The sequence below is a fragment of the Hemitrygon akajei genome, unplaced genomic scaffold (genome assembly GCF_048418815.1).
Source record: "Hemitrygon akajei unplaced genomic scaffold, sHemAka1.3 Scf000078, whole genome shotgun sequence".
NCBI classification, from domain to species: domain Eukaryota; kingdom Metazoa; phylum Chordata; class Chondrichthyes; order Myliobatiformes; family Dasyatidae; genus Hemitrygon; species Hemitrygon akajei.
Genome location: NW_027331964.1, coordinates 1,149,528 through 1,174,940, shown reverse-complemented (window position 1 = coordinate 1,174,940; position 25,413 = coordinate 1,149,528). Strand labels below are relative to the sequence as shown.

At 44.9% G+C, this 25,413-nt stretch overlaps 1 protein-coding gene across 1 annotated transcript in view; it reads left to right on the top strand.

Annotated features, from left to right (window-relative positions):
• Positions 1-25,413, top strand: part of LOC140722496 (uncharacterized) — a 30,602-nt gene that overhangs the window by 4,600 nt on the left and 589 nt on the right. The window contains exons 2-7 of the mRNA XM_073037219.1: positions 13,354-13,521; positions 14,918-15,014; positions 17,084-17,569; positions 19,211-19,377; positions 24,711-24,882; positions 24,990-25,055. Of these exons, the coding sequence (XP_072893320.1) occupies positions 15,005-15,014; positions 17,084-17,569; positions 19,211-19,377; positions 24,711-24,882; positions 24,990-25,055 (901 nt within the window). The 5' untranslated portion in view covers positions 13,354-13,521; positions 14,918-15,004. The remainder of the gene's footprint in view (positions 1-13,353; positions 13,522-14,917; positions 15,015-17,083; positions 17,570-19,210; positions 19,378-24,710; positions 24,883-24,989; positions 25,056-25,413) is intronic.

Genomic DNA, 25,413 nt, shown 5'->3' with positions numbered 1-25,413 from the left:
GGTAGATGATTGTCTCCATCAGAAGGTGGACTGTGATGATAGATGATTGTCTCCATTAGAAGGTGGACTGTGATGGTAGATGATTGTCTCCATCAGAAGGTGGACTGTGATGATAGATGATTGTCTCCATTAGAAGGTGGACTGTGATGGTAGATGATTGTCTCCATTAGAAGGTGGACTGTGATGGTAGATGATTGTCTCCATCAGAAGGTGGACTGTGATGGTAGATGATTGTCTCAGAAGGTGGACTGTGATGGTGGATGATTGTCTTCATTAGAAGGTGGACTGTGATGGTAGATGATTGTCTCCATTAGAAGGTGGACTGTGATGGTAGATGATTGTCTCCATCAGAAGGTGGACTGTGATGGTAGATGATTGTCTCCATTAGAAGGTGGACTGTGATGGTAGATGATTGTCTCCATCAGAAGGTGGACTGTGATGATAGATGATTGTCTCCATCAGAAGGTGGACTGTGATGGTAGATGATTGTCTCCATTAGAAGGTGGACTGTGATGGTAGATGATTGTCTCCATCAGAAGGTGGACTGTGATGGTAGATGATTGTCTCCATCAGAAGGTGGACTGTGATGGTAGATGATTATCTCAGAAGGTGGACTGTGATGGTAGATGATTGTCTCCATTAGAAGGTGGACTGTGATGGTAGATGATTGTCTCCATCAGAAGGTGGACTGTGATGGTAGATGATTGTCTCAGAAGGTGGACTGTGATGGTGGATGATTGTCTTCATTAGAAGGTGGACTGTGATGGTAGATGATTGTCTCCATTAGAAGGTGGACTGTGATGGTAGATGATTGTCTCCATCAGAAGGTGGACTGTGATGGTAGATGATTGTCTCCATTAGAAGGTGGACTGTGATGGTAGATGATTGTCTCCATTAGAAGGTGGACTGTGATGGTAGATGATTGTCTCCATTAGAAGGTGGACTGTGATGGTAGATGATTGTCTCCATCTGAAGGTGGACTGTGATGGTAGATGATTGTCTCCATCAGAAGGTGGACTGTGATGGTAGATGATTGTCTCCATCAGAAGGTGGACTGTGATGATAGATGATTGTCTCCATTAGAAGGTGGACTGTGATGGTAGATGATTGTCTCCATCAGAAGGTGGACTGTGATGATAGATGATTGTCTCCATTAGAAGGTGGACTGTGATGGTAGATGATTGTCTCCATTAGAAGGTGGACTGTGATGGTAGATGATTGTCTCCATCAGAAGGTGGACTGTGATGGTAGATGATTGTCTCAGAAGGTGGACTGTGATGGTGGATGATTGTCTTCATTAGAAGGTGGACTGTGATGGTAGATGATTGTCTCCATTAGAAGGTGGACTGTGATGGTAGATGATTGTCTCCATCAGAAGGTGGACTGTGATGGTAGATGATTGTCTCCATTAGAAGGTGGACTGTGATGGTAGATGATTGTCTCCATCAGAAGGTGGACTGTGATGATAGATGATTGTCTCCATCAGAAGGTGGACTGTGATGGTAGATGATTGTCTCCATTAGAAGGTGGACTGTGATGGTAGATGATTGTCTCCATCAGAAGGTGGACTGTGATGGTAGATGATTGTCTCCATCAGAAGGTGGACTGTGATGGTAGATGATTGTCTCAGAAGGTGGACTGTGATGGTAGATGATTGTCTCCATTAGAAGGTGGACTGTGATGGTAGATGATTGTCTCCATCAGAAGGTGGACTGTGATGGTAGATGATTGTCTCAGAAGGTGGACTGTGATGGTGGATGATTGTCTTCATTAGAAGGTGGACTGTGATGGTAGATGATTGTCTCCATTAGAAGGTGGACTGTGATGGTAGATGATTGTCTCCATCAGAAGGTGGACTGTGATGGTAGATGATTGTCTCCATTAGAAGGTGGACTGTGATGGTAGATGATTGTCTCCATCAGAAGGTGGACTGTGATGATAGATGATTGTCTCCATTAGAAGGTGGACTGTGATGGTAGATGATTGTCTCCATCAGAAGGTGGACTGTGATGGTAGATGATTGTCTCCATCAGAAGGTGGACTGTGATGGTAGATGATTGTCTCCATCAGAAGGTGGACTGTGATGGTAGATGATTGTCTCAGAAGGTGGACTGTGATGGTAGATGATTGTCTCCATTAGAAGGTGGACTGTGATGGTAGATGATTGTCTCCATCAGAAGGTGGACTGTGATGGTAGATGATTGTCTCAGAAGGTGGACTGTGATGGTGGATGATTGTCTTCATTAGAAGGTGGACTGTGATGGTAGATGATTGTCTCCATTAGAAGGTGGACTGTGATGGTAGATGATTGTCTCCATCAGAAGGTGGACTGTGATGGCAGATGATTGTCTCCATTAGAAGGTGGACTGTGATGGCAGATGATTGTCTCAGAAGGTGGACTGTGATGGTAGATGATTGTCTCCATTAGAAGGTGGACTGTGATGGTAGATGATTGTCTCCATTAGAAGGTGGACTGTGATGGCAGATGATTGTCTCCATTAGAAGGTGGACTGTGATGGTAGATGATTGTCTCCATTAGAAGGTGGACTGTGATGGTAGATGATTGTCTCCATTAGAAGGTGGACTGTGATGGTAGATGATTGTCTCCATTAGAAGGTGGACTATGATGGTAGATGATTGTCTCCATTAATCGTAGGGTTTGTTGCTGTTTGTCATCTATATCAATGATTGGGATGGTAATGTTTTTAACTTGATAAGCACATTTACATGTGACACCAAGATTAGGGGTGTAGTTGACAGAGAGGCAAATTATCTATCATAGGTTACAGGGCTCTGGAACAGCTGGAAATACTGAGCTGAAAATGGCAGATGGAATTTAATGCAGGCAAGTGTGAAGTGTTGTGCTATGGTAGGTGTTACACAGTAAACAGTAGAGCACTAACGTTGCGGTGGAACAAAAGGATCTGGGAATAGAGGTCCATAATTCATTGAAAGCAGTGCCACAGGCAGATAGGGTAGTTAATAAATGCTTTTGGCATAGTGACCTTCATCAATTAAATTATTGACTACAGGAGATGGGATGTTATTTTGAAGTTGTATATGACATCGGTGAGTCCAAATTTAGAGTATTGTGTGTAGTTTTGGTCACCTACCTACAGGATAGTTTTGGACTTTAATCCTTGAAATGCTACAACATTGAGAGGAGATTTGATAGAGCAGTGCAATATGAAGATGGGTATAGATAGGTAAATGCAAGCAGGTCTTTTCCACTGAAGTTGGGTGAAACGACAACCAGAGATCATGCATCATGGGTGAAAGATGAAAAGTTTTAGTGGGACATGAGTGGATAAGTCTTCAATCAGAGGGTCGAGAGAATGTGGAACGAGCTGCCAACAGAAGTGGTACATGCGAGCACGATTTCAGAACCGATGGGAAATCCGCCAGGACCCTGGTGAAGTCGTTGTCAGACAGCGTGATGGAGTCGAGGTGAGGGGCTGGCAACTGGGCTGCACCCAGGGAGAACGTCTGAAAGGTCTCGGCATGGACCAGTCTCTGCCTCGGCAGGTCGACCAGTAGGCTGTGAGACCGCAAAAAATCCACACCCAGAAGCGGTTGGGCTACGGCGGCCAGTGTGAACTCCCACGTGAACCGGCTAGAGCCGAACTGTAGCTGCACCGTACGGGTGCCGTAGGTCCTAACTGTGCTGCCGTTCACGGCCCTTGGGGGGGACCCGGTGCCCTACTGCGGGTGTCGTAACTCGTCGGAGGTAAGACGCTGATCTCGGCACCGGTGTTGACCAAAAAACGGCGTCCCGACCTCTTGTCCCACACATACAGGAGGATATCCCGATGGCCAGCCGCCGTAGCCATCAGCGGCGGCTGGCCCTGGCGTTTCCCGGGAACTTGCAGGGCAGGCTACAGCGGCGGACTTCTGCACCCCACTGCTGGTGGTAGAAGCACCATTTGTTGGGCTCCTCACCCCTGCCACTGGGGTTAGCGGGCTCTGCGGCCGGGCCTGGTCTGGTCTGGTCTGCTGCTGGGAGCGTGGCCTGGTGATCTGTGTGACGGACACCCCACTCACCTTCTTGGCGTTCCACAGCAAGTCCGCCCGGGCTGCCACCTTCCGGGGGTCGCTGAAATCCGCGTCGGACAGCAGCAGGCGTATGTCCTCGGGCAGCTGCTCCAGGAATGCCATGAGGCAGGGTGTGTGTCCGCCGGCCAGAGACAACATCTCATTCATTAAAGCTGATGGAGGTCTGTCTCCCAAGCCATCCAGGTGCAGTAAGCGGGCAGCCCGCTCGCGCCGTGAGAGTCCGAAAGTCCTTATGAGTAGGGCTTTGAAGTCCGTGTATTTGCCATCCTCCGGGGGCGACTGTATGAACTCCTCAACCTGGGCGGCTGTCTCCTGGTCGAGGGAGCTCACCACGTAGTAGTAACTTGTGTCCTCTGAGGTTATCTGCCGAACGTGGAATTGGGCTTCAGCTTGCTGGAACCATAGGTGAGGTCGCAGCGTCCAGAAGCTTGGCAGTTTCAACGAAACCGCATGAACAGAGGCGGCGTCGTTCATCTCCGGTCCAAATATCGTTTGGACCGTTGGGGTCACCAATTGTAGCGGTGTGCTACACGCAGCGCTGAAATAACGACACGGAGTCGGTAAACTGCAGTTAAAGAAGAAGATTTTATTCGAACTTCACAGCCTCGCTTTAAAGCCTCCCTGATCCCGCCCTCCCCGGGCGCGGATGCTGTAGGGGGCACGTACTCACTGTCCCGCGCAGGCTTTTCCCTTTGTTGGTGAAGCAGAGTTGGCGCCCTTTTGGGACTGGCCTTTGTGCCGGCGCGCTGGCTATTTGTGAGCCGGTTTGAGTGCGCTAGGAAGTGGGTCGCCACAGATGGGGGAATATGGCTACCGTGCAGATGGGTGGGAACAGGTGGTTTAAATGGCTCAGACAATGCACCTGTACTGTGTTCTGTTTCGATATGACTCTCTAACCATGACTGCTTGATCACAGACAAAAGTTTGAGTAAAGATCCGAAATTAATATCAGACTTGAATAATTCACACCTTAATTCCCCAAGAATACTCAACAGCCTGGATGTGTTTAAACTGCCCACACGCTCCCTGTCACGGATATTTCGTAACCAGGGAAAGACAAAATGCTGGAGTAACTCAGCAGGTCCGGGCAGTGTGTATGGAACTGAATACAACGGGAACGTTTCGGGCCGAGACCCTTCAGTGGAACTGGAAAGGACGAGGGAAGAGGCAATATCATTGATTGATTTGGAAGGTGCAGGTTGCTTTTGTGTGAGACTCGGAGCTCAGGGTTTGTGTTTAAACAGCTGCCTGCATATTCCTCAGAACAGGGAGCAGCCTTTCTGCTGAAACCAATTCAAACTGGTTTGACATTTCACTCTCGATCACATAATCAAAGTCACTTCAGTGTTCTGTTTAACTATTTCTGCATATGCAAATGTGCTAAACTGTTAATAGTTTGCAAGGAACCTGTAACATGTCATAAACGACACTGCTGATGGGCTTGAACCAGCTACATTACCAGTTACAGTTGCTGTCCTGTTTGCTGTGAGTTTGCAGAATTTAATTTTTTTTACTTCAAACTCTCATTATCTGCAGTTGTTTTTAAACATTTTTTCACGAAACTTTAAAAAAAAGATCCACGCCATTCCCAACTGTGACATTCCTTAATACAAAGACACGACACAGTGTATGAATAGTGCATCTTTCCCAAAATTGCCAATAACCCTTAAAATATTGTTGATGTAAGGGTAAAGGTGAGGGGCAGAATGAGGTGGAGAGAGAGAGAGGTTGAGCAGGGAGAGGGGAAAAAGTCAGGGCGAGGGTCTGTTACGTACCCCGTAACTGGGTGTCTAACCAGCAGAGAAAGAAGAATTTGTTGGAGTCTGGTGGTACTATACTAAAGGTGTTTATTAATAAAAATAAGCAAAACCATATCAATAATGCAAATATACATATAAAACCAGTTAGCAGTAATAACCTAAAAGTGTAGGAATAATAATAATAATCAATAATAAACAAGCTCTATCGATGTCTAGGGGTAAATAAATTGTCATAGAAAAGTATAAAGTTCAGTTCAGTTCATGAGTGCTGATGTACTTATAGTTGTTGTATTGTAATGGTTGGAGAGAGAGAGAGAGAGAGAGAGCGAGATGTAACAGCTACAGTCAAGCAAACCTTCCTTTGCTTTCTCAATCCGTCGTATCGGGGTGGTCATTCAGTTATGACCTCTCCGTCCTTCTGCTAGACCGTTCTTCTGTGGTGGACTCGTCACTCTGGCATGAGTGGACACACACACAAGTCCCCACCGGCCCTGCGTTAACACTGATAGCCTTAATGACCGACCTCCTGGTTCGGTCTTCGAAGCCCCCACCTTTCTTGTGGGTTCCAACACTCAATCAGTGTCCACTGGTGTATCTGGAGGGTGTCTCTCCAGACCTGTCTTTTATCCCTACTCACGGGGACTCAGCTATCCATCACTCCTGAATGACTGTGTCCATCAAATAAGGCCACTCCTTCAATCCACTGAGGAATGTTTATGAGCAAACTATTGTCTCTGCAGTGAAACAGTAAATAATTCAAAAAGGAGTCACAATATGGTTAATCAGCAATTTCCCCCTCTCTCTTATCTGTCATCGATGTTCTTGCTTGTTTTTCCGTCTCTCTTTCTCATGGTCAGCATAGCAACAGTAATAGTTTGTGTTTCTCAGGAGGGGAATGGTTAACTCTGTACCCCATTGTCCATCAGGTCTGTTCATCACTCATAACAGGTCTATGAGGTGGACAGGGAGCAACTAAGATGAAGGTGAGTCAGTGGAGTAGGTAGACGGGGGGTAGATGATGGGACACAATGGGGAGACAGCAGGAGGGAATATGATTAGAGAGAAAGGGACAAAGGGATTTTGGTAAAGAAAATTTATTTGCTCCACGTTCAACGTAAGGAAGTAAATTGGCATAGACAGTGGAGCTTTGGGCGAAGGCTGACAATGATAGTAGATGATTGTCTCCCTAATTGGGGGTTTATGACCGGTGGAGAGCCACAGAAATGGTAGTTGGGCCATTGCTGTTTGTCATCTATGATAATGTGTTTAACTTGATAAGCACATTTGCATATGACAGCAAGATCAGGGGTGTAGTTGGCAGAGAGGCAAGTTATCATAGGTTACAGTGGGCTCTGGCACAGCTGCAAATTGCAGATGCAGGTAAGTGCAAAGTGTTGCACTATGTAGGTCTTACACAGTAAACGATAGCACACTAAGGAGTGCGGTGGAATAAAAGGAATAAGACATTGCTGAGTTTGATTTTGGAGTATTGACTGCAGTTTTGGTCATCTATCTATAGAAGAGAAATAAATAAGGTTGAAAGAGTACTGGGAAAATGTGCGGGTTGTTTTTCTGGGAGATTCCAAGCTCAGGGTCTGGTGGAAGCAGCTGTTTGGCCCTGCACATTCCACAGAACCATAGGCAGTTCTTCTTAAAGCAGAACTGTAGGCCATTCTGCTAAAACCATATCCAACTGGTTTGAAGTTTCCCTCTCATTTGGGTTTGAAAACATTCACATTATTAGTCTGCTTAACTATTTCTGCTGCAGGGAGGGTCAATGAATGTGAAAGCTGATATAAAGAACACTACCGATGATTTTGAAACCACAACGTTACCAATTACAGTTGATGCTCTGCTTGCTGTGAGTTTCTGGAATTTTATCATTTCTTCCTTCAGACTCACATTGTCTATATTTGTTTCTAAAATATTCTTTTCATGATTCCTTAAAAAATCAGTTTGTGACAGTCACCGGACCATGAGACACAGGAGCAGAATTCAGCCTATCAATTCAGCTCCGATATTCCATGATGGCTGATCCCCGATCCCACTCAACCCTATACATCTACCTTCTTGCCATATCCTTTGATGTTCTGAATGATCAGGAGACAATCAACTTTTGCCTTAAATACACCCACGGATTGTCCTCCACTGCAGTCTGTGACAGATTCACTACTCTCTGGCTAAAACAAATCCTTCTTTAATCTTTTCTAAACGGTCGCCCCTCAATTTTAAGGCTGCAACCTCCAGATTTGGATGCCTTCACCACAGGACCCATCCTTTCCACATTCACCCCAGCCAGTCCTTTTAATAGACAGTAGGTGTCAATGAGATTCCCCAGCATTTTTCTAAATTCCAGTGAGTACAGACCCAAAGCTGCCACATGCTCCTCATATGTGAACCCCTTCATTGCTGGAATCATCCTCATGAACCTCCTGCGGTCACTCAACAACGACAACACATGCTTTCTGAGATATTGCGTCCAAAACTGTTGATGACACTTGAAATATGGCCTGATTAATGTCTCATAAAGAATCAGAATTTTCTACTTGCTTTTATATTCTATTCCCCTTAAAATAAATGACAACATTGCACTTGCCTTCTTTATCACAGACTCAACCTATAAATTAACCTTCCAGGAGTCAGACCCGAGTACACCTGATTCCCTCTGCACCTCTGATGTTTGAATATTCTCCCATGCAGATGACAGTCTACATTATTAGACGGGGATAGACAGGCGGTAGCTGGGCAGGAAAAAGAAGGAGAGATGGAGAGGGATGAAGGCATGAGAGAGCGGGGAAGGGTGTGGGGAAAGAGGAAGGAGAGTTGAGCATGGGATGAGTAGAGCACGGGAGGGGGATGGAGAGAGCTTGGGGTAGGTGGGGAAGGAGAGGGTGGGAGGAAAAGTGGACGGGGGGTGGGAGAAGAGCGCAGCGGGGAGGGGGCAAGTGGGAGGACAGCGCGGGAAGGAAAGCGAGTGTTTTGTAATGAGCGACAGACACTATATAACCGAATAACCTCGGGTGTAGCGGCTCAGACTGACATCTCTGTGTATGGTGAGCACAACGCTCACCCGGCACCTCACTGAACTCCGTCCGGTTTCAACATCACAGTAAGTGTTGTCTCCGATTCTTCAGAACCAGGGAGCATTTACAATGGGGTTTGGCTTTTGTTGGGCTCGGGAGGGAAGTCAGTGGGAGAAGGGAACTCTGAAATCTTCAAATTAACAAATTAATTATTGACCAAATGAATTAAAATAAACAATTACCTTCAACTACAAACATTCTCCAGTTGGTTTCTACTGAGATGCTGTAGAAAAACCTTTCTGCAGTGATATGCGAACTGTCCCCACAGGGCAGTGAAAGAGTCTCTCTCCCTCTTCGCCCTCCCTGACACACACTCACTCACATACACAGGAAAAACTATTGAGAATACAGAACTACTGTAAGATAATGGCATTCGGAACATCGCCATGGACTATGCCACAGATCGATTCATTTAATTAAGTAGCAAATATATATATATTAAAACTACAGATATTGGGTGTTTGAAGTAAAATAAACTACTGGAAACTCTCAACGTCTAATAGCAATTGTAATAAGTAGACATTCAGATTGCAGACACTGGTGAACTTTCTTTTCTATATCATTGGTGTTTTAATGTTTTTTCCTGTTACAGAAATATTTAAATTCAGTGTTAAATTGGCTTTCTTCACAGTTGAAGGTGAGCGCGAAATGTTGAAGTAGTATTGTAGCGGGGTGCTACGCGCAGCGCTGAAATTACGACACGGAGTCGATAAACTGCAGCCACAGAAAAAGTTTATTTCAAAAACACAGTCTTGCTTTAAAGCCTGTCTCCCCCACTCGATACTTCGAGAAGCACGTAACTGAAACTCCTTGAGGCTATCTACCTTTGTCTCTGGCTCTGGCTAATTGTCAGCCGGTTCGAGTGTGCTAGTAATTGGGTTGCCACAGTTTGTTTGTTTTCAGCAGAGAAGCCGCTCCCTGCTCCGAGGAATGCCTGCGTATCAGAATTTGCCCTGCAGACAGGCAGCAGCTTGCAAACAGAAAATTGCACTGTGAGTCTCACAGAGCAGCAACATCAGCCCCTCCCCCATAGTTACTAAATGACTCTCGTCTGATGGTCTGGTGTAAAACTAGAAGAAAACGACTTGAAAATATACCCACAGGGAGACTAAATGTTCTTAGTGAATTAAGGTGAATTCAGCTTCTGCTCTTTATTTCTGATCTTTACTTCCAGTTGACACATTACCCGTGTTTTGGATCAGTGATCAAGAAGTTACTTGCAAACAAGAGAACATTTGCAGATGCTGGAGCAACACACACAAAATGTTGGAGAAACTCAGCAGGCCAAACAGCATCTGGGAAAAGAGTGAACAGATGACGTTTTGGGCCGAAACCCTTCGGCAAGACTCCTTTCCCAGATGCTGCCTGGCCTGCTGAGCTCTTCCGGCATTTTATGTGTATTGGAAGAAGTTATTCGCTCTATTTTGTCTCTTCTGGCAGTCGTGGTATTTGTGTTCTTGCATTATCCTGTCTGCGCGGTTGAGATTCTCCACAATTCATGTCAAGGTTAAAAACAGTTCCTGAATCAGGGGTTATGATTCCAAAGCAAGTGTGCAAAAAGATGTTTAGTCAACATGGCTTCTGTTTCTAAAACTTGTGACTTCAGATGAATGCATGTCGTTTTTCTCATGACTGTGTTTATTGTTGGTGTTTCGAGCTGATTTCCTCAACGTCCTTTAAAAGAAAAGACATTGATTCTGTTCAAGGTCTCGGTGCATAACAAACATTGGGGGTGGGGTGACCAGTTACAGAAAGCGACAGGCGGCATTGCAGAGCGAACACCATGATTTCACTGTGTGGGGCAGCAGGCTCGATGGGCTGAGTGGCCAATTTCTGCCTGGTCTGTGCACAAGAAAAGCTCTGACTACAGAGTTACTGTAAACTAAGTTAATAAGTACGGACCACGGCAAATAACCTACTGTTGAACAAAAAACAACTATTGCAGTAATTAAATCATCCAGAACATTGACCGAGATGATAAGCAACAATGAACCAAGCACCGACCCCCACTGCACCCCACGAGTCACTGGTCTCCAGTCAGAGAGCCAAACCATCTTCCACCACTTACTGGCTTCTCCCGCAAAACCAATGTCCAAATCAATTTACCACCTCATTCTGAATGCCAAACCTTCTTGACTAATCTCCCAGGTGGGACTCTGCCGAATGTCTTGCTACATTGTACTGAACTATATATTTTTAATTCAGTAAATTAACTGTTCTCTCTCCCAGAGCAGTAAGTGTCACGTTGTTCCAGTCTGATAACTGACCAACAACATTATTGCACATCATACCTTCACTGCTCTGGGGAGAAACGAACCATAAAAGTTAGGAAATGGGGGTGGGTGGTGTAGAGACTTTGTGTAGCTGTGCTGTTGCCCATTGTCTGAGTCCAGGATCTGATGACTCCAGGGCTGCTGCAGGACCATCCACACTGCAAGTGTCCTCTCAGGGCAGTGGGAACGAGTCTGTTTCAAAAAGCCTCGGATATCCCTGTGAACACAGCCCCAAATCGGCAATGCCCAGAGTCCGGCTCTCTGGAAAGTGAAACGATAAAGATGGTTTCCCATCGCTGACAAGTGGAGCAGCGGCATTACTGGCTCACGATGGCTGTTATTGTCCCAGGGATGAGGATCTGATCTTTGGCCGTCCAGCTGCACAGTTTGTTATTGGGGAACAGAGAAGAACACGGGAAGTGGATCTTCAGCCCGATGGACTCAATCGGAATTAATCCCCGAAGAGTCATCAGGAGGGTGTGTCATATCACAGGCATACGTAGTGAATGTTGTTGGCTTTGTGGCAGCAGTACAATGCAATATATAATAGTAGAGAAAAAACTGCATTACAGTAAATATCTGTTACTAAAAGTTAAATAATTATTGCAAAAATGAATTCAGTGAAGTAGGTTCATGGGTTCCATGTCAATTCAGAAATGGGATGGCAGAGGGAAGGAAGTGGTTCCTAACAAGTTGAGTGTGTGCCTTCAATCTCCTGTACCACCTTCCTGGTGATACCAATGAGAAGAGGGCATCTCCTTGGTGAAGCAGATCCCTAATGACTGATGCCGCCATTTTGAGGCATCGCTCCATGACGATGTCCTGGATGCTATGAAGGCTACTGCCCATGATGGAGCTGACTGAATTGACAACTTTCCTCAGAGTATTTCGATCCTGAGACCGTCCACCCGTCATGTGATCCCGTTGTACCGCAGGGCTGCAGCATCTGCAGGTCCGTTTCCGAGGCCCCGCTCACAGCTCTGATAACGCGCTGACGACATCGCGCATGCTCAGTACGGGAAGGGACTTTAGTCTGCAGAACCAAAATGCTCCCACGAACGAAGCCTTTGCTGCAGTGCAGATGGAATTAAACACTGCCGGATAAACGTTTATGAAACCTGAATGTTTTTCTTTGTTGTACTGCATTTTTATCCTGTCCTTTAATTAGTAAGTAAAATCAGAAGAATTTTTTTTTCTCGTCTGTCTTCATCCTAAAATATTCATAGTTGCATTTTACAAAAGAGGACACATCTATGATGTTGTGCTTTTCTCAGTCCGTGTGAAAATTCCCGGCTCAGAGCAATGGTTGATCCATGTAGCTGCAAAAATAGTAATTAGAGGGAACATTGGAGACCGAACCACGTTACATTCTATGCATATTAATCACGATTGAATATGGTACATTATCGTGCTTCCTGTTATAGAGGAGATGTTAAAAGTCAATAGAGTGGACAGAACAGTTTCACCGGGAGCCTCTCTGGTATCCAGGAAATAGTAATGAATAACGCAAGAAAAATTAATAATAATTTCGCCTTGTCCGTGAGGCAAAGACGCTCAGGTGCTTAACGATATAGAACTAATTCTGAGCAGCGAATAACTAGATGGTCCATTTACTATAAATTCAAGAGCTTTTCGTTTTCGTTTCTCGAAAGATCACTATTAATGCCCCGATAATCACTTTTACTATCTTTTCAGAACACTGTGTGTAATACCTCCCCCATTATAGGTATGAGCAAGGATGTGATCTGGGCCAAATTGTGCAATTAAGCGTTCAGCATATCACGCATCATCCTGGATAATCCCAGTTCTGATACTGGGTCTTCCACAGTGTCCTGTTCCACAGATGCAATCTGCTGTACCGAGTTTCCAGCACTTTATAAGAGGACGCAGGAATATGACATTGGGGTGAAAAAAAAATTAACCATGATTGAATGATGGAGGAGACTCGATGGACTGAAACACTTCATTCTGCTCTGAAATCTTATCATGACTGAATGATGAGTCCTTCATATCCCGTATCAGGATTTGTGACCTGTGAGGGACAATTATAGATTTGTTCCATGAGATTCTTTTATTTGTCTTCAGCGTTTAAATTTCAGTGAGATTCGCTTTTGAAAAAATTGAGCAGAAATATTTTTTTCTCCTTTGTTTTGTTAATGTGCTTCATTATCTCTCTGGTTAAAGTTCGACCTGCGGTGAGAGATTTATTGGAAGAAAAGCCCACAGCTGGAAAGAAGCCACGAATGAGAACGAGGGAACAGCGACAAGTGAACCAGCCCGAGGACTGAGAGTACCAACTGAAGAGAACCCTCTGACTCAGAGTTTTCATTGATTCAGTCAGGAGAAAGTTTGGTGAGTCTCATTCACTCGAACACTGGTCCTGTAAACATTACATATCTTTACAAAGGAAGGTACGAAATAGGTGGAATGCCTCGGTCAGACCAAGTTGCAATCACTCCAGGTCTGGTAATGTGCTTTCAGAAGCCCAGCTCTTTACAGTCACTCACATTCTCTGAGTGTTTGCTCATTTGAAGGTCCTGCATCATCTGAAGAAGCTTTTGTTTAGTTCTGATGTTTCCTTGTTACGTTATAATCATCCTAAAATGTGTTGACAATTTCCTCCCTTTATAAGAAGCCCCAAGTGTGTCGTGTTGTAGTGATTGTAGAAATGTGGAATTACCATGAACTGCAGCAACATGCCCTTGATCCCATTGGCTATTGTAATCTGCAGTGATATACTTACCCTCGAATATATCGTCGCGTAGGCCTCTGCAGAGAACAGACCATTTATAAAGCAAAATATCCCAACACTGCATTTTATTCAGTCCTCACTAGCACATGGCAATCTATAATTTACATTGACATACCTTGGCCTCATCAAGTACGTTTCTGCTAATTACATTGTCAGAACCTGTGAACGTGACATTAAGCAGAGGTGGAAATTCAAAGTTATGTTCCCATGGATGTTGTGCATGGGACTTCAGCAAAGCCTTTGAGAAGGTGTCACAAGGCAGCTTGGTCTCGGTGATCAGGTTCCATGCTGTCCGGAGAGAGCAAATTGGATTATTCAAAATTAGCTTCAAGGTAGCAAGCAAAGAGTGCTGGTTGAAGGTTTCTCCTCGCAATGGAGGCGAGTAATTAGCGGTGTGCCATGAGGCTACAAGTTGGGACCTTTGATATTTGTTATTTTATAGCAATGATTTGGATGCGGTTGCACAAGGATTACTTGACTGGTAAGTTCGCAGAATGCACAACATTAGTAGTTGTTGTTCACAGAGAAGATTATCGTAGCATCTAGGGGATCTAAATGGACAGGGGCTGGTAAAGAGATTGCAAAGCCAATCTGATCAGCAGCGGATTCATGCAGATGTTGGGGATCATGTGGAGGAAACAGCCAGAGGAAGTGGATGAGGCAGGTGGAGTTGCATAAATCAAAAAGCAGTTGGGGTGTGTAGATGGAGTGAAGAGGCCAGAAGGGAGATGGCCCCATCACAGGAAATTGTGACCATCTCAGTGGGCACTGTGGTTGGCATTGTCTCGTTGGGCTGAACGCTCTGAATTTGCATTTTATTGCTCTGTAACTCTGTCAGCAGATGCGCCAGGTATCAGTGGACAGATATGGTGTGGAAGTGGTTACTAACAGGGAATGTTTGGTCCCCATGCCAAATGCTACAGGGGACGGAAATACTGTCATATTTGCAAAGTAGTCATACTCTCTGACTCACTGTCTGCTTGTTGTGAAATTTAGAGCCTCACCAGCAGGTGGAGCTGTCCTGCAGAGCGACCAAAGTGTAAACAAGAAGACGACAATCAACAATCGTCAGTCAGAATCAGAATGGACAAAGGTATGATCACAGGGATCTTTGAATTAAACTTTTGTCGCGTTTGTACGCAATAGTTCAGATGAAAAGAAAAACTGACACAGGTGTTAACAGTGCATAGAAAAGTTTCATCAAGCAGTGTCATTTATCCCACTGGTAAAGCGGCCTTGAGTAATTGATCAATCCAACAGTTCCAGCGCAGGGACCTGACACCAGTAATGGTCGAATCACTCCGCTCATCACACAAAGCTTCAGCTGAGTGAAAGGAGCAGGGGCTCCTGAATCATGTGGTCGTGAGTGAAACACAGACAGGAATGTGACAGCGATCTTGTCGTTTATGTGAATGTTCAGGGTCAGGGTCCGTTTCACCTCCAGACAAGCCCTGATATGTAAGACATCTTCAACTTTCATTTATAAAATTCAGGGGCAGATGATAGGAGCATCTCCGGGATTTCCGAGATTCTATGATAACACAGCATTTCAGGTTTTGGAAGGAAAGCTACCAACTCCCCCCTGGTTTTTCTTGCCTGCTACGCAAAGGAGGAGGGTTGTCACCGAAATCTGTTTTCTGTAGCGGAGCGGAGATCATTGCCGGTGCTGGGAATGGCTGAGGAACAGGAGGCAGCTCATTGTAGATACATTTGTGATCTGCTTCGGAGTTTTAACACCCCAGTGAATGTCTGGGCTGTGGAGAAATGGTGAACCTGAGTTTCTAAATATTTCCCTCTTGATATGATCTTCTATCTGAATTTAAATTCCCAGCATCTTGGCTGGGAAACCCGGGATAACCAATGACCAAATGTCTCTGTCACCTGTAGACATTGTGATTGTGCTCAAATCTGAGATTCCAGCTGGAATAAAAACGATGCCCCAGCCTGGAAACGGGTCCTTCAGCCCATATAATTCATGCTGATCTAAGTGTCCCAATTTCCTGCAGTTTTCCCAAATTTCCCGAGTAAACTTCTTCTCCCCTTTTTCCTGCCCACATGCTCTCAATTTTGTAATTTTATTTGTGTTTGCGGCCTCCTCTGGGTGCATGTAATTTATACCCATCAGCCACCATGTGGAAAAATGCCCCTTTGGTCCCTTTTAAATCTCTGCCCTCGAGCCTCAGAATCCCCTACCCGGGGTAAAAGACTGTGACCATCTACCCTAACTGCACCCCTGATTACTGTGTGTGTGTGTGTGTGTGTGTGTGTGTGTGTGTGTGTGTGTGTGTGTGTGTGTGTGTGTGTGTGTGTGTGTGTGTTTGTTTGTTTGTTTCCCCTTCAAGCTCCTGAGCTCCAGGGCAAGCTGTCCCAGCCCAACCATATAACACAAAAAACAACACCCTAGCCCAGTACCGTAGTGTTCATTCTTCACTTCACACTTTCCAGCTTCATCACCTCCATCCTATAGATTAGCAACTGCAACTACACACAAAGCTCTATAACCAAGACTTTGCCAATGACATGCATAGTTGTTACATGATGATCAGCAGGTGGGGGATAAGAAGGGAACCAGGGAAGAGGACAGCATAGATCGCAAGGGAAAGGTCAGCCTGCGACCCAGAGGACCGGACGACGTGCGTCTCAAGGGAATGGTCAGTCGGTGACCAAGGGGACTGGAGAAAGCAACTCCAGTCCCCTTGTCCAGTCTCCAGCCCCTCGTGTGACAAAGCAACTGGAGAATGTGTGATCCAGCAGACTGGACCATGTGTAATCCCGTTGCTGGTCTTTGTGTGACACAGACTACTGGACAGTTAGTGACCGAGGGAGATTTTAGCTTGTGGAAGATAATCACAGTGATATTTCCCAGTATCACCGGACACCGGTGCATTATGATCCCGTGGTCATCCGTGCGTTCAACTGCTGTGATTAGTATTACTGTGCTTATCGTGCTATTTTACTGGGAGTAAATCTGTCCAGTCACCGGCTTATCGGGATCGTCACCTGACAGGGTGTACGGGTCACAGTAACCAGCACAGTTTCCCTCCAAATCTGATCAGCCAGAGTCTCGGCTCCATTGCAGTCTGAATCAGTTTTGCTCAGATCTAAATCATACTTGTATAACTTGCAATTCATTATTTATTTCATGTGGAAAATTGAAACTAGTATGGAACGTACTGAAGAGGATTTTACCAGGCGGATCATCAAGGGAAGATGATCGGGACACGGGAAGCAAGGTACCAACGCAGGGTCAGATTGAGAGCGATGTCCCAATGGAATGCGGTTCGGCCGCAGAGAATGAGGAGAAAATTCAGTCCAGAGACAGTGACGTCAGAGACACTGATCCGGACCCTGGAACCGGCACAAGTGAGGCAACTGTCTGTCAGCCCAGAGACAGTGACGTCAGAGACACCGATCAGGACCCTGGAACCAGCACAAGTGAGGCGACTACCTGTCAGCCCAGAGACAGTGACGTCAGAGACACCGATCAGGACCCTGGAACCGGCACAAGTGAGGCGACTGCCTGTCAGCCCAGAGACAGTGACGTCAGAGACACCGATCAGGACCCTGGAACCGGCACAAGTGAGGCGACTGTCTGTCAACTCGGAAGCTCATTGAACACAGAACTGTCAAGTCCCCAAGAAGAAGCGGGTGAGTGAAATATGAGCGTGATGTGCTCACAGAATGCGGCAGGGTGAAGGGTAAAGGTGAGGCCTTGTTGGAGGGTTGGTCAGAGGAGAGGGAAAATGTGTGGGTGTGGTACATGTGGTGCACTGGGCAGCCGTTACCCCACTATAGGAAATGTACTACCTGCTCTGAGGATTTCCAGGATGTGAACTGGAGGAAATGCAGCTGTCCAGATGAGGAGAGTGTTTCCAGGATGTGTATCAGGGGAAATGTATTCGCCAGGATGGAGAGAGTATCTCTGGGAAGCGAATATTACCAACAGTTCCAACGTTTATGCCCATCCAAATTTAAATAGGTGAATGGGTCGGATGGGGGATGGACTGGTTTATATTAAATGTGGTCCTTCTATTACGTAATGCCTAGAACATTGTTGGGTAGGCTTTCAGGCAAGTGTTACATTCAAGTCAATTCAAGTCACTTTTTTATTGCCATTTCGACCATAACTGCTGATACAGTACATAGTAAAAATGAGTCGTTTTTCAGGACCATGGTGTTGCATGACACATTACAAAAACTAGACTGAACTACGTAAAAAAAAACAACAGAGGAAAATAAAAAAAACCACACAACAACTACACTAATCTACACACCTATCTAGGACTGCATAAAGTGCACAAAACAGTGCAGACGTTACAATAAATAATATACGTGACAATAGGGCAGTAAGGTGTCAGGCCAGGCTCTGGGTATTGAGGAGTCTGATAGCTTGGGGGAAGAAACTGATCCATAGTCTGGCCGTGAGAGCCCGAATGCTTCGGTGCATTTTCCCAGATGGCAGGAGGGAGAAGAGATTGTATGAGGGGTGCATGGATCCTTTATAATGCTGCTGGCTTTACGGATGCAGCGTGTGGTGTAAATGTCCGTGATGGTGGAAAGAGAGACCCCGATGGTCTTCTCAGCTGACCTCACTATCCGCTGCAGGGTCTTGCGATCTGAGATGGTGCAATTTCCAAAACAGGCAGTGGTGATGCTGCTCAGGATGCTCTCAATACAAGCACTGTAGAATGTGATGAAGATGGGGGGTGGGAGATGGACTTTCCTCAGCCTTCGCAGAAAGTAGAGACGCTGCTGGGCTTTCTTTGCTATGGAGCTGGTGTTGAGGGACGAGGTGAGATTCTCCGCTAGATGAACACCAAGAAAATAGTTGCTCTTAACGATCTCTACCGAGGAGCCGTCGATCTTCAGTGGGGAGTGGTCACTCCGTGCCCTCCTGAAGTCAACAACCATCACTTTTGTTCTGTTCACATTCAGAGACAGGTTGTTGGCTCTGCACCAGTCCGATAGCCGCTGCACCTCCTCTCTGTAAGCTGACTCGTCGTTGTTGCTGATGAGACCCACCACGGTCGTGTCATCGGCGAACTTGATGATTTGGATCGAGCTGTGTGTTGCAGCACAGTCGTGGGTCAGCAGAGTGAACAGCAGTGGTCTGTGCACACAGTCGTTGGGGGACTCCGTGCTCAGTGTGATGGTGTTGGAGATGGAGAATTAATACAGTTTTGTATCTGTAGGCAGGTTCAAGACACGGTTTTTTGTTGAGTTGGGTGAGAGCGGTGGAGACGAGGGATATCTGAGTTCAAGCCTACATTTTCCTTTTTATATTCACAGAGCCAGAGTTTACAATCTCCGACCTCCTGGCACAGGGGGAGAAATATCGACTGTACCAACTGACAAAGTTCTACAGGGACAGACTCAAACAAGCAATTGAAGAAAAGGTTGAGAGATTGGGTTGGATGTTGACAAAGGAGGGACATTTCAGTAGAGAAGAAAATGAGGTGAGTGCAGTTCGTGTATTGTCACTGATCTGCTGGTATCAGAGGGAATAGTGATCAACATTAATCTCCTGCACGTTTTAGGAGATCGACTTGGGAATGGAGACTTTGATCTCTGACTTGTCTCTCGCAGATCTGGTTTCAGTTTTTAAGGTGGGGAGCACTGGGAACTGCAGGTTTAGCATCACCTTTTCTTGTATCACCTGCTGTATTTATCAGTGTGAAGTAAGAGCAGTGGCTGCATATCTGGACTTCCAAAAGGCATTCGGTCTGAAACTAATTTCAAATCTTGGCTGAACCGTCGGGTAGCTTCCCCTCATCTCATTAATCCAGGATGAGTATTAAACTGTCAGTTGGGCCAACCAGCTTCACTGCGGTACCTGAGGGAGGGAAACCAGCTAACCACAGCTTGTCTTTGTTCAGTGAGTTCCCAAAGAATGTGTGGCTGACTTGTCATAGTCACAGCAAAGTACAGTGCAGAAACAGGCCTTTTGGCCCATCTATTCCATGCCAGACTACAGAATCTACTTATTCCCATTGACCTGCACCGGGCCATGGCTCTCTATACGCTCATTACGCAAGCATCTATTCAGAATTCTCTTAACCACTTGCACTACTTGCCCTGCTAGCTAGTTTCGCACTCTCACCACCCTCTGAGTAAACCGGTTTCACCTTTGTACCCTTTGAACTTTTCACCTTTCACCCTTTAGTGATAACCTCTTGTTGTAGTACCTGTTTACCTCAGTACAAAATGCCTGCTTGCATTTATCCTACCTATATCCCAATGTAATTGTGTACACTTCTATCAAATCTCCGCTCAGTCTTTCATGTTCCAATTAATAAAGTCCTAATCAGTTCACTCTTTTCTTATAACTTGGGTCTTCCAGTCCAGGTAACATCCTTGTAATGTTTTTTTTTTCTGTACTCTTTCAAACATTTCCATCTGTCCTACAGGTAGGTGTGCAGAACTGCACATAATATCCAAATTAGGCCTCTCCAACGTCTTATACAACATCATATCGTACACGATATTTTCAATTACCAAGGATAATGCGCTAAGAAACTTACTTTCAGAGCCTATCAACATTTGCTGCCACTTTCAATGGCTTATGTACCTGTATTCCCAGATCACCTTGTTCTACCGGTCGCTGTGTAAGATCTACCCTGATTGGTCCATCCAAAGTGCAACATCTTGCACCTGTCTGCATTAAATTGCATCGGCCCCTTTTAACCCCATTCTCCGGTTGGTCCAGACCTCACTGCAAGCTCTTGTAATCTACCTCTTTATCAACTGCTCCTTCCCAATGTTGGAGTCATCAGCAAATCTGCTGATGCTCTTAACCGTAATTTCATCCAGATCATTGATATAGATGACAAACAACAACAGGCAGAGCACCGATCCCCGTGACACTGCACGAGCTACAGGCGCCAAACAGAAATGCAACAGTCAATAGTGACACTCCGGATTCTTTCCAAAAAATTAGTGTCTAATCCAGTTTACTACTTTATCTTGAATGCTAAGCAACTGAATCTTCTAGACCGACCTCCTATACGGGACCTTGTCAAATACCGTGCTGAAGTCCATGTAGACAATATCCAAAACCTTGCCTGCATCAACTTTCCTGGTAACTTCCTCGAAAAACTCTGAGATTGATTAGATGTGAAAGATCACGCACAAAGCTGATACCTTATGACCACAAACATCAATAGTTTGATCTAAAAGGGCAGAAGAAAGCACAAAACATAAAATAAATCTGGTGACTAGCTGATATCTCATGATCCCAAAAAATCAACAGGTTGTCCTGAAAGGGAAGAAGATCAATAGGATTTCCTGAAAGGGAAGTGGCAAACAAAAAAAAACTGCTAACTTGCTGAATATCTGACTAATGAGAGACAGGGACACACCATTTCAGGTCACTCTCCTTGGAGCTCACAAACAGTGATTGTCTTGTCCTAGATCTGACCTATTCAGCCATGAGTGGTATTAGAAAATCAAGTGTGTTACACCCCTGAGTAACTCTGTTCTCGTTGGGATTCATTGGCGCTGTCTGTAATGAATCACACAGGCATTATCCAAAGGCAAGAGGTGATCTGTAAATATGATGCTGATCTATAAATTCATCATCTGGAGACGTCTGCTTTACTGGTTAAATTTCTTTCACAACTGTAACTCCTCAGACCTGGTAGCAGTGAAACTGAGGGATTATTTTACAGTGCAGTGGACCATCAGGGAATTATGCTGATTTATTTCATAATTGTTGTCCATTATTCGTGTTATGGAAAAGCTTTCCAATTCCCTGCTGGTAACTGTTCTAGGAGATCAATCATTCAGATCCGGGACACAGAATATAGAACATAGAACAGTACAGCACAGTACAGGCCCTTCGGCCCACAATGTTGTGCTTACCCTTAAACGCTGCATCTCTTATTTCTCAGAGCGATGTCCTAAGCCCATCCATATTCAGTTTCCTTAATTCCATCATAGGTGTATGTTGCTTTGAAGATTATTCAATGTTTAATTCATAATTCCTCAGTTAATCAGGAAGCCCATGCCTGCATTCAGGAAGTCATTACCATTTTGCGGTATGAGTGCCAGGCAGTAACCATCTCCATTATAAGACAGCCGCACTGACATTTCTTAACCCTCTTTTGTCCTTACACATCATAAGACCACAAGACATCAGAGCACTATTGGCCATTAGGCCCATCGATTCTGCTCCGCCATTACATCATGGGTGATTTACTATCCCTCTCAACCCTATTCTCCTGCCTTCGCCCAGTGAACTTTGCTGACCAGACTAGTCAAGAAGGTACCAACCTCTGATTTAAATATACCCATTGACCTGGTCTCCGCAGCTGTCAGTGCCAATGAATTCTACAGTTTCACTACTCCTAGGCTAAGTAATATCCTCATTTCTGTTCCAAATGGACGTCTCTCTAATCTGAGGCTGTTCCGTCTGGTTCTAGACTCCCCCACGTAAAAACAACATCTCCATGTCGTCGCAATGCCTTTCTGATATTCCACAGGTTACAAGTAGATTCTCCCTCATCCTTCCACACTCCGGCCAGTACAGGTGCATCCAGGAATCATTCCCATCAAAATCTGGTTTAATATCACAGGTTCTGTTAGTTTAGATTCCTCTCTGGATTTTTCACAATGCCATCACATATTTTCTCTGATCAGGGGATCAAAATATGCAAGTGCGGTCTGGCCAGTGCTTGTTCTTATATTCTGATCCTCTCGAAGTGAATGCTCGCATTGTATTTGCCTTTCCTAACACAGACTCAAACTGCACGGAATCCTGCACCAGGTCTCCAGAGACTCTTTACAATTCCGATTTCTGAATTTTCTCCCAGATTCAAAAATAGTCTACGTCTTCATTATTTCTGCTAAAGTATTTGGCCATGTACCTCACTATACTACATTCCAATTGTCACTGATGTGTCCATTTTTTCATCGGTCCATGTGGGACACCTGGTCAAAGGTCCTCGGGAAGTCCAAGTAAACAACTTGCACTGACTCCGTTGTCAACCCAGCATGCTGTTCTCTCAAAAAATTCCAACAGTTCTGTCAGGCAAGATTCCCTCCCATGGATGTTGACCTTTTTCTTATCATGTGCGTCCAAATACCCCGAAACCTTATCCTCAATTATCGACTGCTGACATCTTCCCAAACGCTGATCAGACTAACTGGCCTATAGTTCAAAATGATCAGTCCTCCGGAACCATTCCAAAATCTAATGATTGTTGAGCGATCATTACTAATGTCTCCACAATCTCTTCAGCCTTCTCTTTCAGAAGCAATCGGGTGAGTTGATCTGGACTCATCTATCTTCAGAACTTTCAGCTTACCAAGCGCCTTCTCCGCAATAATTGCAAATACACTCACTTCTGCCACCGGACATTCTCAAATATCTGGCACGTTCTAGTGTTTTTACAGTGAGAACTGACGCAAAATGCCGACCAATATCTTCCGGCATTTCCTTGTCCCCTGACAGTACCGCTCCACTGTCACTTTCAAGCAGCCCAATATCCACTCTCCTCTCTTTCAATCTTCATATATCAGTCGGACATTTTGGTAAGCTATTTTACATCATTCTCTAGCCTGCCTTCCTATTTCATATTTTCTCTATTTACGGTTTTTGAATTGCCTTCTGTTGATTTGTAAAAACATCCCAGCCCTCCAGCTTTCTACTATATTTTGTAATTTTCTGTGCCCTCTCCTTTGCTTTTGTGCTGCTTTGACTACCTCGTCAGCCACGGTTGATCATCCTCCCTTTAGAATAATTCTTAATCATTGTGATTGTTTGTCCTCCGAGAAACTTCATCCATTCCTGTTCTGCCATTGTCCCTGTTAGTGTCATTTTCGAATTTATTATTGCCCAGCTCCTCTCTCATGCCGAGGTAATTCCTTTATTCTACTGTAGCACTGATACCTCTAACTTTACTTTCTCCCTTTCAACCTGCTGGCTGAGTTCTGCTATTTTACGATCACTGCCTCTTAAGGGTTTATTTAGCTGAAGCTCCCTAATCAAATCTGGTTCAATTCACAACACAGAATCCAGATCCGCCTTTCCTATAGTGGACTCAACCATAGGCTTCTCTCAAAAGCCATCTCATAGGCATTCTATAAATTCCCTCACTTGGGATTCAGCACCGACCTGATTTTCCAAAACTACCTGGATATTGAAACTCCCCGTGACAATTTTAGCATTGACCTTTTTCCATGCCTCTTCTCTCCCCCGTTGTAATTTGTAGCCCACATCCTGGCTACTGTTAACATGCCTGTATATAATTTCCATCAGGGTCATTTTACCTACGCAGTTTCTTAACATCCTCATCGTCTAATCCGATATCACCTCTTTCTCAGGACTTTTCATTTTTAATGACAGCAGCTTCGACCCAACACTTTCACCTCCCTGCATATCCTTTCGATTCAATATTTATCCTTGGATTTAAGCACCCAACTATAAACTTTTCTCAGCCACGATTCAGTGATGCCCGCCATCCATTTGTTTTTGCTCTCTCTCTCTCCCCTCTCTTCCGTTCTTGTTGTCACATCTTGTTGATGTAATGCTGCACATTGACAGATCGTGGAAATTAATCACATTGCATCTACTGCAGGGTCTCAGGAAATCCTTATTCTTACACACTATTGATTTAGAATTTCCTTCAGTTACTGTTTCTCTGTTAATGACTGAACCCAGAGAGGATGAGGCAACAGCCCAGTGACTGCATCTGTTCTGAAGCTACTGGGGCCATGAACAGATACTTTCCTGCACATTCTCCATGTCTGTCTGTCTGCTCCACAATAAATTCATTGTTTCCTTTTGTAGAAAGTCACTGAACTGACAGAGAAGGGAAACCGGGCAGAGAGTTCCAGACTCTTCCTCAGTTTGGTGATGGACAAAGGCTCCCAGGCCCGGAGGGCGATGTGGGAATCCTTTCTGATGTGGAGGACTGAATTACCGAAGTTGGACAGAATACTGAGGGAAATACAGGAACTCGGTACGTTAAAAACACGCACTGAACACAAAGGCATTTTGAGATAAACATTTTAGTTATTTTAATTATTTTAGCTCTGTTTCCATGGATTTTTTAAAATATTTAAACAGGTCCTGATCCACAGGAATACATGAATATCGGCCAAGGTTTATCGGAATTACCCACTCAGCTGATCGGTGAGTGATGAAACGCACAGTTCAAACCACATCTCAAGTGTTAGTCTGTGACTTGGCAAAACCTGGTAATCAAAATTCGCCATTAATCACTCGCTGATCTCTGGATTCAAGTAACAATTCAACGAATCTCTCTTTGCAGCCTGAATATTCTACAATATATTTTTCTATTAATCCAGCTGTTGGTTCTGCTGAAGCCTTCACTCCAGGTCCTAACGCTCTGGGAATCCCAACACACCCTAGGCAGGCTCCTGATGCACTGTATGACCCAGTCCAGGTGACCTTTCTATCTTCAGACCTTTCATCTTCCAAGCCCCTTTTCCTTTGTAATAGCACTACACGCAATTCTGTTTGCTGATGT